This window comes from Erinaceus europaeus, chromosome 11 (assembly GCF_950295315.1).
Source record: "Erinaceus europaeus chromosome 11, mEriEur2.1, whole genome shotgun sequence".
Lineage (NCBI taxonomy): Eukaryota > Metazoa > Chordata > Mammalia > Eulipotyphla > Erinaceidae > Erinaceus > Erinaceus europaeus.
Window position 1 is genome coordinate 5,362,129 of NC_080172.1, and position 17,965 is coordinate 5,380,093.

At 38.2% G+C, this 17,965-nt stretch overlaps 1 protein-coding gene across 3 annotated transcripts in view; it reads left to right on the top strand.

Annotated features, from left to right (window-relative positions):
• The first annotated feature begins 267 nt into the window (after positions 1-267).
• The window catches only part of TENT2 (terminal nucleotidyltransferase 2), a 37,303-nt gene continuing 19,605 nt past the window's right edge, over positions 268-17,965 (top strand). The window contains exons 1-9 of one of the 3 annotated variants that reach the window (XM_060201087.1): positions 268-441; positions 1,088-1,177; positions 3,140-3,377; positions 8,294-8,408; positions 8,495-8,586; positions 10,012-10,090; positions 13,078-13,147; positions 15,197-15,273; positions 15,956-16,084. In XM_060201087.1, coding sequence (XP_060057070.1) covers positions 305-441; positions 1,088-1,177; positions 3,140-3,377; positions 8,294-8,408; positions 8,495-8,586; positions 10,012-10,090; positions 13,078-13,147; positions 15,197-15,273; positions 15,956-16,084 — 1,027 coding nt within the window. In that variant the 5' untranslated portion in view covers positions 268-304. The remainder of the gene's footprint in view (positions 442-1,087; positions 1,178-3,139; positions 3,378-8,293; positions 8,409-8,494; positions 8,587-10,011; positions 10,091-13,077; positions 13,148-15,196; positions 15,274-15,955; positions 16,085-17,965) is intronic. The other 2 variants (XM_016186375.2, XM_060201088.1) reach the window with 2 other exon arrangements.

A 17,965-nucleotide genomic window follows, 5' to 3' on the forward strand; every position in this document is an offset into this window, starting at 1 on the left:
GTTTGCATTAGGGTCAATTCATTAGAAAATCAGAACCTTGCATATACTTTACTATCATTTGAATAGTAATATGGTTAACTTAAAACGTATTATTATTATAAAGATTTGTGTTACCGGAAATGTGACGAAGGAACTACGTTTACCCTTCAAAAAATAACAACAAATGAAACTAATAACTTGGTGATCAGTCTCATATAACAGATACTAGTTACCAGGTAGTTTAATATTTTTAAGTTACAGCGACGTGTGTTTTAAAACTTATTTTAGGTAGAAGAATACATGTTCAGTCTCAGCGAACAAGAGCATGTTCCCAAACTCCATTTTGGGTCGTCCGCCTTTTACGCCAAGCCATCAGCAACATAATAGCTTCTTCCCTTTGCCACCGACTCTGTACTCGCACCAGCAGCTGATAGACGCCCAGTTCAACTTCCAGAATGCAGAGTAAGTATGCTGATATTTTGGCCAGATTGCTTGTAAATTGTATTTTGTCTTCACACTAAACAATCCTTTTGTGTGAAATTAAAAAAAAAAAAAAGACAGCAGCTGGGAGAGAAGGCTGAAGCAGCAGGAGGGAGGGAAGGACCCCACACCCACCCACCCTTGCTGCTTCACTGCTTGTGAAGCTTACTGGACAGGTGGAGACCAGGGCTTGAGGCTGGACCCTTGTTCATTGTAACATGTGCTCTACCAGCTGTGCCACCACCTGGTCCCTGTTCAGCTCTGGTTTGTGGTGGGGTTGGTGGTGTTGGGAGTTGAACCTAGGACATTGATGCCTTAGGCAGAAAGTCTTTTTGCCAGAACCATTATGCTGTTTCCCCAGCATCCTTCTCCCCCCAAGGATTTTTGAAGGCAGGGAAAATGTTATCATGTCTTGTTTTCATTTGACTGAGAAAATATTTACTTTCTTTTGAATTTTTTTTTTTTGAACTTTCTGTTGCTATTTTACTTTGTTAAAAAAAAAAAAAAGTGAGTGGAAGTAAGGCCATCAATTTAGATTGGAGGAACGTCTGTCCTCAGCATTACGTTCTTTTTTGTTGTTTGCTTTAAGACAGAGTTGCTTATTACTACTGTTCTTTGTTTTTGGCAGCTTATCTAGAGCAGTTTCATTACAGCAGTTGACATATGGAAATGTCAGTCCGATACAGACCTCAACTTCCCCACTGTATCGAGGAAGGAAGTAAGTACTTCTTATTTTATTAAAAAATAAATAAATAAAAGGTTCATTTTCGTTTTATGAGAGACAGAGAAGAAAAAAACGTTAAGAGTACCTCTCCTGGATAGGTGGTGATGGGGGTCAAACTTGGGCCTCATCTGCGTAATTTCCTCTTCTACTGCTGAACCATGGACTTGGCTACAAAGTGCTTCTTCACTTAAAAGAAAACTTGATTTTCCGAGAACTCTGTAACAGTGTGCCATGTATTAAAATTGTAAGGACATTATTCCCTAAACTTTGTTTGCTGCAAGGTATATGATCACTGTTGTCACAGACTTTTCTAACTTCAACACTTTACATTTTAAGGGATTTGTTGTTGTTATTGAATTATTCTTGCCATTCTATATTTTAGATGGAATGAAACTGTATTTCTTCAGAAAACTACCCTCTCTGTTTGTTTGCTAGGCTTGCTACAATAACACACAACTGGGTGACTTAAAAAGCAGGAATTTACATTTCTCATAGTTGTGCTGGTTATAAGTACAGCATTCGGGACTTGGCAGGTTTGATTTCTTCTGAGGTCTCTCCCTCTTTGGTATTTGAGATGGCTGCCTGCTGTGTACTGACTTGACTGGTTCTCTCTTTTGAATCCTGATCTTTTTTTTTTTAATATTTATTTATTCTCTTTTGTTGCCCTTTTTATTGTTGTAGTTATTATTGTTGTTATTTGATGCCATTGTCGTTGTTGGATAGGACAGAGAAATGGAGAGAGGAGGGGAAGGCAGGGGGAGAGAAAGACAGACACCTGCAGACCTGCTTCACTGCCTGTGAAGCTACCCCCCTGCAGGTGGGGAGCTGGGGCCTCGTTCTGGGATCCTTAATGCCGGTGCGCCCTGTGCGCTTAACCCCCTGTGCTACCACCCGACTCCCCTGAGTCCTGGTCTTCTAAGGTCATAGTCAACTCCTTGAATTAAGGCTCATTGTAGTGACTCCATTTCAACTACTTTTCTGACCTGGATTTGAAAGGTTGCTCATTTGGGAGGGGTGCCATCTGTCTGTGTACACACTCTGTGATCCATACTGGTAAAATCATGCCCGCATAAGGCTCTTGACACCACACACAAGAAAAGGAGCATGTCTGCAAGTAGAGTAACATAGTAGTATTTTGAATTGTTGGGATCTAGGAATTAAACATGGATTTTGAGGGAAGACGGTTCAACCCATAACACCTTTCTAGTAAAGAAGGTGCTTGATGTATTTCAATTTTATTCCGGTAAAACTGCACACTGAATAGTAATTATAGAGGAGGCTTCTACATGGGGCAGATCTTTTGGTAGAGGAGCCAGAAACCAACATTAAATACGTTCACTCAAAGGAGTTGTTTTTATTTACAAAATGTATATTTTTATTAGCGATCTACAAAATGTTAGTAGAACAGGGGTATAATTTCATACCATTCTCACCACCAGAGTTCTGTGTTCTGTCACCCTCCAGCAGAAACTGTCATAGTTCTCCCAAGGTCAGAGGTAAAGGCGTGTTTTCCTGCAGGGTTTTCATTGCCAAAAAGGAAACACTGGAGTAGTTTAAATTCAAGAGACTAGCACTACGTATACATACGTAGTTGATTTTCTCGTTTATGCATGGTTACTCATTTCTTCCAAAAGAAGCTCTCAAGAGTGTTTGTAACTGGTCTATTCAGTTTTGGATTCCTAGCAACCAGCACAGATGGAAGTATAATGACAGTCAGAGAATGTTGAGTCAAAAACAAACAAACAAATAAACAAACAAAATAAAATCACTTGCTTCATTCCTTAGTTTATTTACTGAAAGGTTTTGCTAGGGTTCTCTTGTACTGAAATTGAGTATTTTAAGCTTCAGAGAGAGCTTGCTGAATTAGCATTGTTATGTATTGTATAGAAAAATTATTTCCTGTTTATCAGAATGCTTGTTTATATTTAATTACTAAGGTATATTGCTTGTTTCCAGGAGATTAAGCGATGAAAAAAACCTTCCTCTTGATGGTAAACGACAGCGGTTCCATTCACCCCACCAAGAGCCAACTCTAATTAACCACTTAGTGCCTTTATCTGGGGAAAGAAGATATTCCATGCCGCCACTGTTTCACACACACTATATACCAGATATAGTCAGATGTGTTCCACCTTTTCGAGAAATACCGCTTTTAGAACCTAGAGAAATCACACTGCCTGAGGCCAAAGATAAGGTAATGATAATAATGCTAGACATTAGTTTCATCTTTTGAAAAGTTGGTACAAGTATCAGAAATGCCTAATTCTTTGGATTAAGTAGGACATGCCTTTTTTGCACTGTTTAAAATACTACTTAACAGCTTTCTATAAGTTTTTGCCTGTAGCTTTTTTTCCTGAGCTATTTTATTCTAGCTATTTTTAGCAAGTGTGGCTTTTATATCAGGAAATCAGGTTTTCCTTGATTCATAAAAATCTGGGACTAGAGCCCAAAATAATTGATTTCTCAATGAAATAAGTCTGGCATGTCAGAAAATAGAGTTATTGTAGAAAAAGACAAATTTCTATATGAATATTACAGTAAAATATTAAAGGGCATTTTCATTTGGGCTAATCCTGTTTGTCATAAGACATGCAAACGTTAATAATAGAATTTAGCAGTCACTAGATAGATAGTAATGCACTCAGAACGAGTGAGATTTATCAAAAATATTGCTAACTAAATAATTTCAAATAAATGACTTGGAGCTGTGTAAATAAATAATGGTTTAAGGGGAATTGCACTATCAGCTTTGGTGAACCACGGGCTACTACTTAACACTGAGAGCAGAAGCGAATATCGCCCCCACCCTCCATGAACCCTAAGGCTATTCCAGGTTGTTTAGACCTTAAGCATTCTGCCAGGTTTTCTGTGACTTACACTTTTAGCAGTTTCACAACTACTCTTATTTACGAAGTATGGTATTTGTAAGCTAAGGAGAACGATCCTGTAGAGGTATAGTGACCTTTATTTATTCAATTTTCTAATTCAGCTCCTAGCAACCAGCATAAAATTGAAATATAGTAATTATACAGAAAATGTTAGAAATCAACCACAAAAAGAAATAGCAGAAACTCCGCTAAGGCCTGGAGACTCAACAACAGAAGCAGCATTGCTGTAGCATGCGGTAGTCCCATTAGTAAGTTTTTGAGACATTTCCAAACTTTTCCACTGTGACTGCCACTGTACATTTCAGTTAACATTGTATAGATTTTCTTTTTTCTCCACATTTTAAACTTTCTTTCCTTTTTAAAGAATTTATTTGTTTATTTATTTATTCATGAGAGAGATAGGAGGAGAGAAAGAACCAGACAAGACATCACTCTGGTACATGTGCTGCCGGGGACCAAACTCAGGACCTCATGGTTGAGAGTCCAATGCTTTATCCACTGCGCCACCTCCCGGACCACTTAAACTTTCTTTTTAATTAAATTCTGTGTTTATTTTTATTGCCACTATGGTTATTGCTCGGGCTCCAGCACTATAAATCCATCACTCCTGGTGGCCATTTTTCTTTCTTTTTTTCCCTCCTTTTATTTTATTTGACAGGATTGAGAGAGGAGGGGAGATAGAGAGGGAGTGAGAAAGATAGATACCTGCAGATCTGCTTTACCACAAGTGACCCTCCTGGAGATGGGAGAGTGGGGGTCTTGAACCTGGGTCCTTGTGAATGGTGTTATGCATGCCACCACCTAGTCCCCTTAACTTTGATAAGTAGCCATCTTAACAGGTGCGAGATGATAGTTCATTGTGGTTTATTTATTTAAATTACTTATTTACTATTGGATACAGACAGAAATTAAGAGGGGAGGAGGAAGGGAAAGAGACAGATATACCAGCAGCCCTGCTTTATCACTTGTGAAGCTTTCCCCCTGCAGGTGGCACGACCAGGGGCTTGAACCTGGGTCCTTGTGTGCCACCACCTGGCCCTCTGGTGTTTTTTTTTTTTTAATTTGTTTATAGAACCATTGATAGTAATGCATTCAGGTCTTTTGCCCTTTAAAAGCTGACTTTTTCTTACTGTTGATTTGTGTGTACTTTTGGTAGAGCAGATAGCATAATGGTTATGCAAAAAGAGTCTCTTGCCCAAGGCTCTGAAATTTTAGGTTCAATCCCCTGGCATCATCGTAAGCCAGAGCTTACCAGTAACTCTGGTTGTGCTTTGATATGTATTTTGGATATTCATTCATTGGCTATAGAAATCTTGCAAATATTTTCTTCTGTTTTGTAGATTATTTTTTTCATTTTGTTGATTATTTCTCTTGCTGTTCATGTAGTCACATTATTTATTTATTTATTGCTTTTTCTTTTTAAAAATTTTTAAATATTTATTTGTTTTCCCTTTTGTTGCCCTTGTTTTTTTATTGTTGTTATTGATGTCATCATTGTTAGACAGGACAGAGAGAAATGGAGAGAGGAGGGGAAGACAGAGAGGGGGAGAGAAAGATACCTGTAGACCTGCTTCACCGCCTGTGAAGCGACTCCCCCTGCAGGTGGGGAGCCAGGGGGCTTGAACCAGGATAACCTGGATCCTTCAGCTGGCCCTTGCGCTTCCCCACTTGCGCTTATCCCGCTGTGCTACTGCCCGACTTCCGTTCATTGCTTTTTCTCTGTGCTTTAGGTATCAAATCCAAACCATCATTCCCAAGAGCAATATCAAGGAACTTTCCTCTTATGTTTTCTTTTAGGTCATTTATAGTCTCAGGGTTTACATTTTAGTCTTTAATCCATTTGCAGTTGATTTTGAATATGTTGTAACTGGATGTACGAAAAACGGGGATGTATAGTCAGAATGTCCTCTTCCTGTTGTATAGACTTTGGTGTTTTACCCAAGAAGAGTTAACTTTGTAGTTGTGCACTTATTTCTGGACTGTGTTATGTTCATCTGTTTTTATGCCAACACCTCACTGCTTTAGCCATTGTAGGGGTTTGTAACAGAATAGTGGTCTTCCAGCTTTGTTCTTCTCACTCGATAGCTACAGCTGTTTGGGATCATTTACATTTTATAGTTGCTTTCTTAATTCTGTCCTAGGTTCAATCCCCAGCACCCCCATAAATCGTTACTGACCAGTGTTCTGATCTCAGTCTCTCTCATTAAAAATAAATAAAATATTTAAAAAGAAATAAAAGAAAATGTAGGCCTAGGCTAAGACTTAATAAATCATCATCATTGAACTTTTTTTTTTTTTTTTTTAATCTCTCATCTTTTATTAGGCAATTGTTCTTGACCAGTAAGTGTAAGAGCAATCAGAGTTTAGGGGGAAGTCAGAAATTTATATTGGCCAAAAGCTTGGTTTTTTTAAATATTTATTTTCCCTTTTGTTGCCCTTGTTTTTTATTATTGTTGTTGTTATTGATGTCATTGTTGTTAGGACAGAGAGAAATGGAGAGAGGAGGGGAAGACAGAGGGGGAGAGAAAGACACCTGTAGACCTGCTTCACTGCCTGTTAAGCGACTTCCCTGCAGGTGGGGAGCCGGGGGCTTGAACCGGGATCCTTCAGCCAGCCCTTGCACTTCTCTCCAAGTGCACTTAACCTGCTGCCCTACCGCCTGACTCCCAATAGCTTGTTATTTTATGAATTAAGAACACTGTACATTCTGTCCACACACAAAAACATATTTTAACATACTAACCAAAAAAAAAAATCAGGTTTTCGGGGGCATGGACATTTTCTCAATTCTATCAATATTTTGTCCTAATTTGAAGACAAAAGTATCAATATCAAGAAATGAATTTAAACTTTTATGACAGATCTGTCTGGCAAAGTAAATATTATTTAGGAAAAAGACATAGCTCATGCACAGACATGTGAAGGCACTGGGATAATGACCTACACCTCCAGCTTAGTAGACTTTTTAGTGTGAAGTTATTCATTAAAGAAATTGAGGTGTGTGTAGGCAGGTTGAAGAAGATAGTAGAGAATTTTACATGGTAACAATGAACAGAGGAGGACAGTATATAATTAGATATTATAGGCTGAACTTTGTTTTTAAACTAAAATTGGAAAGATAATCAATTTTGTGATTTTATTACTTTTTTCAAGTTTTAGTTCTTAGTAACTCAGATATAAAAGTAGAGAATGTGGTTGTTGGTATTGATTTAAGATGAAGATTTTACATTGCGTTAAGAGGCCAATAGTAAGGTATATACAGGAGAGTAAAGAGAATATTTCCATGTAGGTGTGGGTGGTAAGGAGAAAGGAATCAGAATTCAAGAGAATCTTCATTTTTTCAGGGTGCTGGAACAGGTTTAAGGGAGTCAGAGAATTAAATGGGATTAAAACCAAGGAAATGTATTGGGAACTTGAATTTTTAGAATGAAAGAAAGAAGTCCTAGTATATTGTAAGGACCACATTATCTTATGAGACCATGATGCTGGTAAGAGGAGATTAAGCAAAAATCTAGAAATGATGAACAAATGTTCATTATAGATAAGGGAATAATCTGTGGTGATGGGCAGAGTTGACTTGGAGGGGAAAAGTGAAACCATATCAGTAGTAGATAAGAACTGTATCTATAGATACAAGCACTTTCTGTAGATAGCTTCACGAAGACAGTATTCAGGGCAGAACTGTGAAAATAGGGAGGAGGGTAGTTTGTATGAACATACTTAGGGACCTTTCTTTGAAAACCTGTTTTATTTGGTGTTCATATTGTGTATTCCAGAGGTTCAGACTTCTTTCAAGGACGTGGTAATAAATGTTTTGGACTTTGATACTCGCCTGTGGTTTCTTGCATATTTTTGGATTACATGTTTTTAATGACAATTTGTAAACTATTAGAATTATTCTTCATGTAACATACAAACATAGGCAGTATCCAAAGATGGTAATTTACCCACCTGTGAGTTATAGTGAGGAAACTATCTGTGACTTGTCAGTGAAACTTTTCTTTATTAAGCTATTTCAATTACTAAGTAACTTATCATTCTAGTAAGAATTTTGTGCTGAAAAGTGTTCAGAAGATTATGTATATTAAAAATAAAATCTGGTGGAGAGTGGGGAGGGTCAGAGAGAGGGGAAAAAAATCTGGTGTGGTTTTGTACTTCTTAGTATGGTAATCACCTTTACATTCTTAACATCATTTTTACCCTTTTTTGTGGTAAATTCAAGTTGAGTCAGCAGATACTGGAGTTGTTTGAAGCATGCCAGCAGCAAATTAGTGATTTAAAGAAGAAAGAACTATGTCGAACAGAGCTACAGAGAGAAATTCAGCTGTTATTTCCACGTATGTTCCCTTATTTTGCTTGCCCTCTATGTATACACATTCCCATTTCAAATTTTAAATACTGTTCTATGATTATGTTTCTCTAGAAAGCAGACTTTTTCTGGTTGGGTCCTCTTTAAATGGATTTGGCACCCGGACCAGTGATGGTGACTTATGCCTTGTTGTTAAAGAAGAACCAGTAAGTAATGAGACGTTTGTTCCTAGCGTGCTCTCATAGTAAGTTGTTGGAGGACTGTCATGTGAAATTCCATGAGGAAAAGAACTTACTTTGCTTGAATGACTTCTCTGGATTCTTTGTCTGGTTACTTAAGGCTAGCCAGGAAATCTTTCATAAGGCTCTAAGACCTGTACCCAGCAAGCACAGCAGGATTTCTGGCCTTGGCTTAGTTTTAAGTTGTTAAAGTGAGATGGCTTCACTACGTGTTTTTAAAGAACTCTGCCTCTAGTCTGCAACGCCGCTGCTTGCATGGTTTGCCAGGACGCTGCCGAGAAGAACGCGTCAGCAGCACCGCCTTAATGTGCTCCCTCGCCGTTCGAACTCAGTGATTTCATTTTTAATCTTCTTCCTCCCTTTAAAAACATTATGGTATGAGATTCTTCAGGATTACGGAAAGAGAATACTGAAACTTCCAGTATGACTATTGTGATTTAGCACATTTTTTTCTCTGATATTTTGGCTTTGTTTTTAAAAACTATTTAGTAATGAAATCTTGTTATTTAAACTTAATGCTTATTTGAATTCCTCAGTAACTGTTACTCTTGTATATCTGTAATGCCATAGCGATTGGTGTTCATTATGATGACCTGAAACAGCTCTGTAATATGCTGAGGTCTTTCTGAATTACCAGAGATACATTTTAGTATAGTTTTAATGTTCCCTACTATATTCTACTCCTTTAAAATCTAAGAGATACCTACTGAATGGTAATACAAACCATTGCTATTCCTATAATTTTGTTAGCAAAATTAACTTCTTGTTACTGTAAATCAGAGATTAAATATAGGAAATAAACTGGTTTTTTTTCCCTTAGGCTTTGAAATAACATCAAGGGAAAAAATTAAATCAGAAATAATAAATAGTGGTGACTGTTAGAGCTTTAGTTAAAGTTTTCTCTTGTGCATTTAGAATATACTCAGGCGCTCCCTGCTCATCTTTCAGTGTTATTCACATGTAGTAGTCGTAGTATCACCGTTGATACTTATACCTAGAAACCAGAGGTTTTACGCTTTCACCCTTAAACAGCTCATAGTCTAGGCAGAGGAACAAAACATGTTAGAGGGTTAGATTTTGGTTAACTTTTCTTAGGGGAAATAGAATTTTGCACATTTATATTAGAGGGAAAATAACAGTACTTCCATATTTCTTTCAAAGTTGTGTTTTGCATTGAAAGTCGGGAATTGATTTACAAATTTTGATGTGAAAGACAACGTGAAAGGCTGCCTTTTCCTTTAAGGCACTTTTAGAGCATATTGAAAAATAATTCAAAAGGAAAAGAAAGACCCCATATTTCTTTCTGTGTTCTCTTTTTGCTGATCTACATTAAGAAATAAAACACTAAGTTTAGGAAGATAATGGAAAAACACTTTATTTTTAACTTGTCAGTGTTTTTTTCAGGTAAATCAGAAGACCGAAGCACGGCACATACTCACCTTAGTCCATAAACACTTCTGTGCTAGACTTTGTAAGTCTGACATGCCTCAAATTCATATGTCGCCTGACATATTTATTTAAAATTTCTCTCACTTTTTACTTTCTGATAAGAATTGTTTATTTTCTGGTTAGGATGGGTATACTATAGATCCTATTTTTTCAAATGAATTCTTTTTAACTTTTATTAAAAAGAAGAGTAATCATTTATTTGAAAATTTGATATTGAGTTTATTTGTAAGATGTCACTGAATGCCTTGGGGGAAATCACAGCTTTAAGCTCCAGATCTTTTCTCTAAAGATTATAGACTAAAAGGGAAGCTATAGCATAATTAGAAGTAGATACTATGCAAAGTATCTATTAAAAAAAACACAGAATATTTATACAGACAAAGCCCTTCAGCTGTTCATGTGAGGGAGAATAAATTTCATATGCTTTACAATGAGTGAACTTTATGATATCAAATTTTAAAAATATGATCACTGAACATGGGCAACAGTGTACTATATTCATTTAGGTTATCTTATTAAAATATATTATTCATTGAATATACTAAATTGATTGTGATCCACATGTTAAGCCGTCTCAGATTTTAAATTTCCACATAGTAGGAGTGGTGAAGTAGTTCCCTTGGTAGTGCACTGCTTTGCCATGTGTGTTTACCCAGACTCAAGTCTGTCCCCCACTGAAGGACGCTTCGGTGCCGTGCTCTCACTGCCACCAGCGTTATCACTGGGGCTGAGTGCCTGCCTGCGGGCTGAGTCCACTGCTGGCAGCTGTTTTTCTCCCTCCCTCCCTCCTTTCTTCCCTTCCTCCCTTCCTTGCTTCCATCCTTCCCTCTATAGGACAGATAGAAATTGAGTGGAGTGGGAGAGAGAGAGAAAACCCCGGCAGCACCACTGACAGTTGGGGACAGGCGGGGGTGGGGGCGGCCAAGTCCTTGCACATGATATCACTCATGAGCGGTGTGCGTGCTCAGCTAGGATGTCACCCAGCCTTTGCTGTGGTCACTTCTCTCTCTCTGCCTTCTTTGTTTCTGTCTTTAAAAAATTCCAGCAGAAGACTGTATAATTGAAACCCCACTGTGTGATGGTGGGATGACATTTGTCCATCCAGCACATAATTCTTATTTGCCACGCTCTGAACTGGAGAATACAAGCTAAGAACCACTCTCCTGCCTTCGAATTACTTTGATTTGTTGTAGAAAGAAAGGAATCATGTGGATTATTTCTGTGGGTTTAAACATTCACATGTGTAAAAGGTATAATTAATGCTTTAGGTCTGGGTTTTTGTTTTTCTTTTTCCTTTTCTTTTTCTTTTGGGGCTTCACACTTGTGTTTCACTCCTCTCAGTGGTCTCTGTCTTATTCTCCCCCCAACACCCCTGCTAGCAGAGGGTGAGAGACAGAGAGGGAGAGAAGGGAGCTACCTCTGCTTATCAAGTTTCTCCTTGGCATAGTATTCCTAGCTGGCTGTCGTTAGAATCGTAAAATATTAAACATGACAGAGGCCTTAGCTATCATATAATTTAGTGAAGACTTTCTTTCTGAGGGGGTTGTTGGTTGTTTTTTGATGGTTCAGGAGACGGGTGATCAGTGAATAAGTATATTTTCTTGAGAAAATTACTTGGAAAATATTTGGAACTCAAGACTTTTAATCCCTAATTTTATTTTCCATTAAGCCTCACTGAATCTGCTTATAAATTTTATGTGAATTTTGATATATTTTATGATTTTATTGTTGAAAGCATTGTAACAAAACCTTCCATTCTTTAAATCTATTACTATTTTATTGAAAACATTGGGAAATTGTTCATCCTGGAAATGTTTGCAGAATTCATTTTCATTAAAAATACATTTTAACATTTCTTAATTTTCTCCAGTGAATAAGTATTACTTTGAATTTAGCGGGAAAAAAATAAACTTTCATGGGCTGAACTGTGTTGATGAGTTCTTATAAATCACACTTACTTGAATGAATTACTGCCCATACGTCATGTTGCAAGCATTCCTAAGTTAAGACTGTTGCCAATATGATCTTTATTTTTAAATTTTGCTTATTTTTTTCTTGTCACCAGGGTTATTGGATTATTGCTGGGGCTCAGTGTCTGTATAATCAATCTTTCTCTTTTCTCCCTCCCTCCCTTTCACCTTACCTCCCTTCCCTTTCTTTTTCTTTGCATTTCTCTCCTTCCTCCCTTCCTCCCTCCCTTCCTCCCTTCCTCCCTCCCTTCCTCCCTCCCTTCCTTCCTTCCTTCCTTCCTTCCTTCCTTCCTTCCTTCCTTCCTTCCTTCCTTCCTTCCTTCTTTGGATAGAGACAGAGAAATAGAGAAGGAAGACAGAGAGGGAGGGAGAAAGACACTATGACACGACTGTGACACGACTATGACACGACTATGACACGACTATGACACGACTGTGACACGACTATGACACGACTGTGACACAACTGTGACACGACTGTGGCACGACTGTGGCACGACTGTGACACGACTGTGGCACGACTGTGGCACGACTGGCACGACTGTGGCACGACTGTGGCACGACTGTGGCACGACTGTGGCACGACTGTGGCACGACTGTGGCACGACTATGACACGACTTCACCGTTCATGGAGCTTCTCCTGCCCCTGCCACCCCCCCCCCCTTCAGGAGAGGCCCAGGTTCTTAGATTAGGTCTTTGCAAATGATAATGGTTAATAGGGTTTCTTTGGCTCTATGTTTTGCCATTTGCTGCGTCAGAGTTTATTCTGATGCTAGATACTTTTCACTTTGAACTTCTTTAATGCTTAGTAGATATTAGAGCACATCTGAAAATAACTGAAACACTGAAAAGTAAAGCTCTCCTCATTGATTTTGGAAGTTCTAGTCTAAGGAGAATCCAATAATGTCCTTTCTTTTTTGCATTCTTTATTAAATGCCATTTATTACATTGTGGTAGCTTAGTAAAGTATTATTTTAAGCATTGGAAAACTATGAATTGGAAGAACTGTAGATACTCACATCATCTTTTATCTTTCAGCTGGCTACATTGAGAGACCTCAGCTGATCAGAGCTAAAGTGCCAATTGTGAAGTTCAGGGATAAAGTCAGGTAATTGTTGAATTCTTTTTGCAGTTACTTTAGATCGTTTCAATTAGCCTTTTGATACACATAGTTTAAAATATTTATCTTTACTAGCTTTTAGAAATCATTTCATTGTTTTTGAAATGGCTTTTTTCCTGTGCTTATTTATTCTGCTTGATAATTTTGAGTATTTGCGAGTATTGAATTTTAAAGAACCTACGCGAGTTTACATGTATGCTGCATTGTTTATATGTGGTGGGGCCAGTGGGAGGTGGCGTTTGAACATGGCTTTGTGTGTTTCTCCTGCTGCGCTTCTAGCTCCCAGTCTGAGACAGGTGCGTGGATGCTGTTGCTCAGGGCTTGGGGCCCAGCTTTGCTTGCCCTCCTCAGACGTGCAGCACACTGGTCTCTGCGCCCTCTGTGCTTGCCCTCCTCAGATGTGCAGCACGCCGGCCTCTGCGCCCTCTCTGCCACTGGCTGCTGTTCCCAGGTCCTCGTGTATAATAGCACAAGCGCTGAACCAGGTGTACCAGTGCCAGACCCCGAGATTCCAGTCCTTTATTCTTTTATTTTCTTCACTTCCTGCCCACAGACCCTACCTATTTTCAGATTAACTCTTGACTTTTGAAAATGTAATGCACTCCGAGTCAGGGAACTAGTGTGGTATTAACCATATGGTGCTGGAGGCTTAGGCCAGTCTTCACCATGTGGTTTACCAGTCTTTTTGAAGTCAGTATGGACAGATAGAGCCGTTATTATTTTATTAATGAGATGCTGGTAACCCAGTACATGTCATACCACTAAGCTGCCTCCCTGGTCCACTTTTTTAATTCTTTATTTTGAGAAAGGGAAAGAGAGAGAAACACAGCAAAGCACACTGTTGCATTATCTTTTCAGTTCCCTTGGTGTTATTCTTGGTGCTGTCACGTGGTCCTGGGGATTGAATTTAGGGCTTCACATGTGGCATCTATTCACTACTGACCGAGGCCCCTTCTGTGCCCAGAAAATTTTATTTTTCTTTTTTTGTATTGTGGGCGGGGGAGATAGCATGGTAGATATACAAATAAACAAAAACACTCATGCCTGAGGCTCCAAGGTCTCAGGTTCGATCCCATGGACCACCAAAAATTAGAGCTGAGCAATGCTCTGGTACCAAAAAAAAAAAAATTTCTTCTCAACCTTTTTTGTTATTGCTGGGTCGGTCGTCACTGATCTGGACTGACTTTTCCAGACAGAAAGCCAGAGGAAGACAGACGCCACAGTGCTACAACTTCTCCCGTGGGGTGGGGCTGGGCGAGCCTGAGTGGGCCAGAACAGATGCACTGACCAGACGGCCCTGCCTCCTTTTCTCTTTGCAATCTGTACTTTACCTGGCTTCTGTTTTTTGTTTTAAAGCAAATTCTACTAGTTGGAGACATAGCATCATGGTTATGCAAACTCCATTCATGCCCAAGGCACTGAAAGCCCAGGATCTATCCCTAGCGCCACCATAAGCCAGAACTGAGCAGTGTTCGGGCCTTTTTCTCCTTTCTTTATCTCTCTCAAAAGAATAATGACAATAGTAGTAGTAATAAACCAAGTCATGCTATCATTCCAAATTAACTGAAAATATATAACTTAGAGGGACAACTTGCCTTGAAATGTGTTTGGTCACACAATTTTGTTTATCTGGAAATGATTATAAAAGTTTCAAATTTATCCTGGGAATAATTGAAACTGTATCTTTCAATGGGAATCTTGTTTCATTTTTCCCCAAGTTATTTTATTGGGGGAAATAATAAATCACAAGACAGTGGTCATATCTGTACAGCTTCTTATGTATCTATAATAAGTGTGCTTACTACTTCCAGCCACTGACCCAAGTGTTTCATATTTTGAGTACACATAGATTACACTTAGATGACGTAGTGTGTTTTCATTCTTACTCACTCAGTACCTACATTGAGGTCTTTAACCTCTGAACCTATGCTGTTTTGCATCATTGAGTGAATGTGGTAGACATAGTTTGATTACTAGAATCAATTTAATATTTTAATTTGTGATTGAGCTGAAGTTATATATATTTTTTTTTAACAGTTGTGTGGAGTTTGACTTGAATGTAAACAATATTGTTGGAATAAGAAACACTTTCCTTCTCAGAACTTATGCATATCGTAAGTTGTCTCCTTTCCCCCCAACAGCTTTTCTGTTCATTCTTTACTCCATTTTTAAAGATGTTTATAGTGAGTATTGACACAGCTTTAATGTTGTTTATGCACATCTCACTCTGCTCTATGTCATTCCTGTGAACCATGCTACTATAGCTACTATAGTTACAGGATGAGAGAAGACATTTTTAAACTGGTCATTAAAAAAGTTACTAAGAGGGAGCCGGGCTGTAGCGCAGCGGGTTAAGCGCAGGTGGCGCAAAGCACAAGGACCGGCATAAGGATCCCGGTTCGAACCCCGGCTCCCCACCTGCAGGGGAGTCGCTTCACAGGCGGTGAAGCAGGTCTGCAGGTGTCTGTCTCTCCCCCTCTCTGTCTTCCCCTCCTCTCTCCATTTCTCTCTGTCCTATCCAACAACAATGACAACAACAACAATAATAACTACAACAATAAAACAACAAGGGCAACAAAAGGGAATAAATAAATAAAATAAATATTAAAAAAAAAAAAAAAAAAAGAAAAACTAGAAAAAAAAAAAAGTTACTAAGATACATTTTCAAAGCAAGGTCTGTTTATGGTGAACACAAGCTTCACTATGCAGAGAGGCAGCATTCTGTTAGTATGTGGTTGGGGATTGGTGGAAGCTTTCAATGATCTTACCATTTTTAAGTTTTAATTTTGCTTTCAGTTGAGAATCGAGTTCGTCCGTTAGCACTTGTGATTAAGAAGTGGGCAAGTCACCATGACATAAATGACGCCAGTCGTGGCACTTTGAACAGCTATAGTCTTGTATTGATGGTTTTGCACTATTTACAAAGTAAGTACTAATGGATTTTTTTAAAAACAATTTTAAAAACAAATGCAGTTAACACATCTTTTCCTGTTGGTTCCATTTTCAGATAGCATTGCTTTAAAACATCCTTGCCCTAAGGTTCACGAAACTATAATTCCTGTTTTCTTGGTTCAGACTGTTTGAGAAATGTTTTCCCCTGGAAGTTTCACTGGATTTTTGGGGGGCAGCTTTCTACATTACTTTGTACCCAAAGAACTTTCGCTGATGTGTTATTGATCCAGTCTGTTTAGGCAGATGAATGTTCAGACCTATAAAAGTAATCTCACGCACCATTCATCTGTTTAATTTTGCATCTGAGATAGCAATGAAATGATTCTCTTATTGGTTAAAGAACCTTTTATTACCTATGGCCTTGCATGGTGGTGGCTAAAAACAATTGATGTTACTGGAAGTCCATTTACTAAGTTTTGATTTATTCTGGGTTAATGATCTATCTATCATACTTATTTTGTTAGATTTTTAAAAAGGATTTATTTATTTACTAGCAAGAGGAAAATTGAATCAAGCAGAGCATTACACTGATATATACCGTGCTGATGTTGGAAGCTGGGACCTCCTGTCTACAAATGCTGAGCTCTGCTGCTGCACTAATATTTCCAGTTGGTTTTACTTGTCACCAGGATTATTGCTGGGCGTTGTGCCTGCATGATCACACAGTTAACAGTGGCCTCACTTCTTTTAGGTAGAGAGTGAGAGACAGACAGATAGGGAGAGATGCCACAGCACTGTTCCATGACATGTTCCATGACTGTTCCAGTGTTCTCCATGCAAGTCCTCCCCTGAGGTGACTAGGGTCTCCACACTGGGTTCTTGTGTATGTTTTGCTGTGGGAACTGCCCCCCCCCCCCCATATATCTAACTTAAATAGCATTGTTCTAATATTTATGTTCCTATCCTTTCTTACCAATCTAGTTGATTCCCTTTGTAGGAATTGATCCTAACCTAAGAATTAGGGCTACATATATGAATTTATAAGGGAGGCTGCTGCTTCTGTGGTGTTTATTGAAATATTAAAAGATCAGAAATAATTTAAGTTCTTGGACTGGGAGGAATGGTTAAATTCTTAACTGACTAAGAAATGTATATAGACACCCAAAATCATGTTTTTAAGCTGTTTAATGATAAAATGAATTTATGGTATATACTAAGTCGTCATATACAACATGATGCCAATTTTATTCAAAAATAAAAACTGTGTTGGAATTTGTGTATATATTCATATGTATACAAGTATACGGAAAGGTTTGTGCCAGAATTTACGCTGTGCTGTTGATTCACAATAATATTTGCTTTCTTTGTATGTCACCGCACTGACGGATGTTTTATTATATGTAGAGAAAGATAGTTTATATTTGAATGATGAAATCAGATAAACATTTTCAAGTTAGTATGAAAGACATATGGGCCTAAGCTTTATGATTCAGCCATTAAAAATCTTCCTCTTTGCTATTAAGATCAAGTTAATTTATTAAATGCATTTTATTACTGACCACTCTTGGTCAGTAATAAAAAGACTTTGATCATTTACCTCTGAAAAAGGGTCTGAATACAAACTATTTTGGGTACTACTTATCTTATCAATTAACACTTGTCCAGCTTTGCAATTCAGTCTTAAAACATTTCAGTGTTTTTAGGGAATTGTCCTCTTGTGCATTGTATTTTACTTTTATTTAAACATGAATAGATTAGAAATCTTTCTTTTTTAAAATACAGTGTCTGGAGATGGCCTTAGGACCTTGTGCATGTATGCTACCACTGAAATGCCTCCATGGCCAAATGTTTTCTGTTGTTTATTTTTTTTTGTGAGAGGAGAGAGACAGAGAAAGAGAAGGTATTCCACAGGAC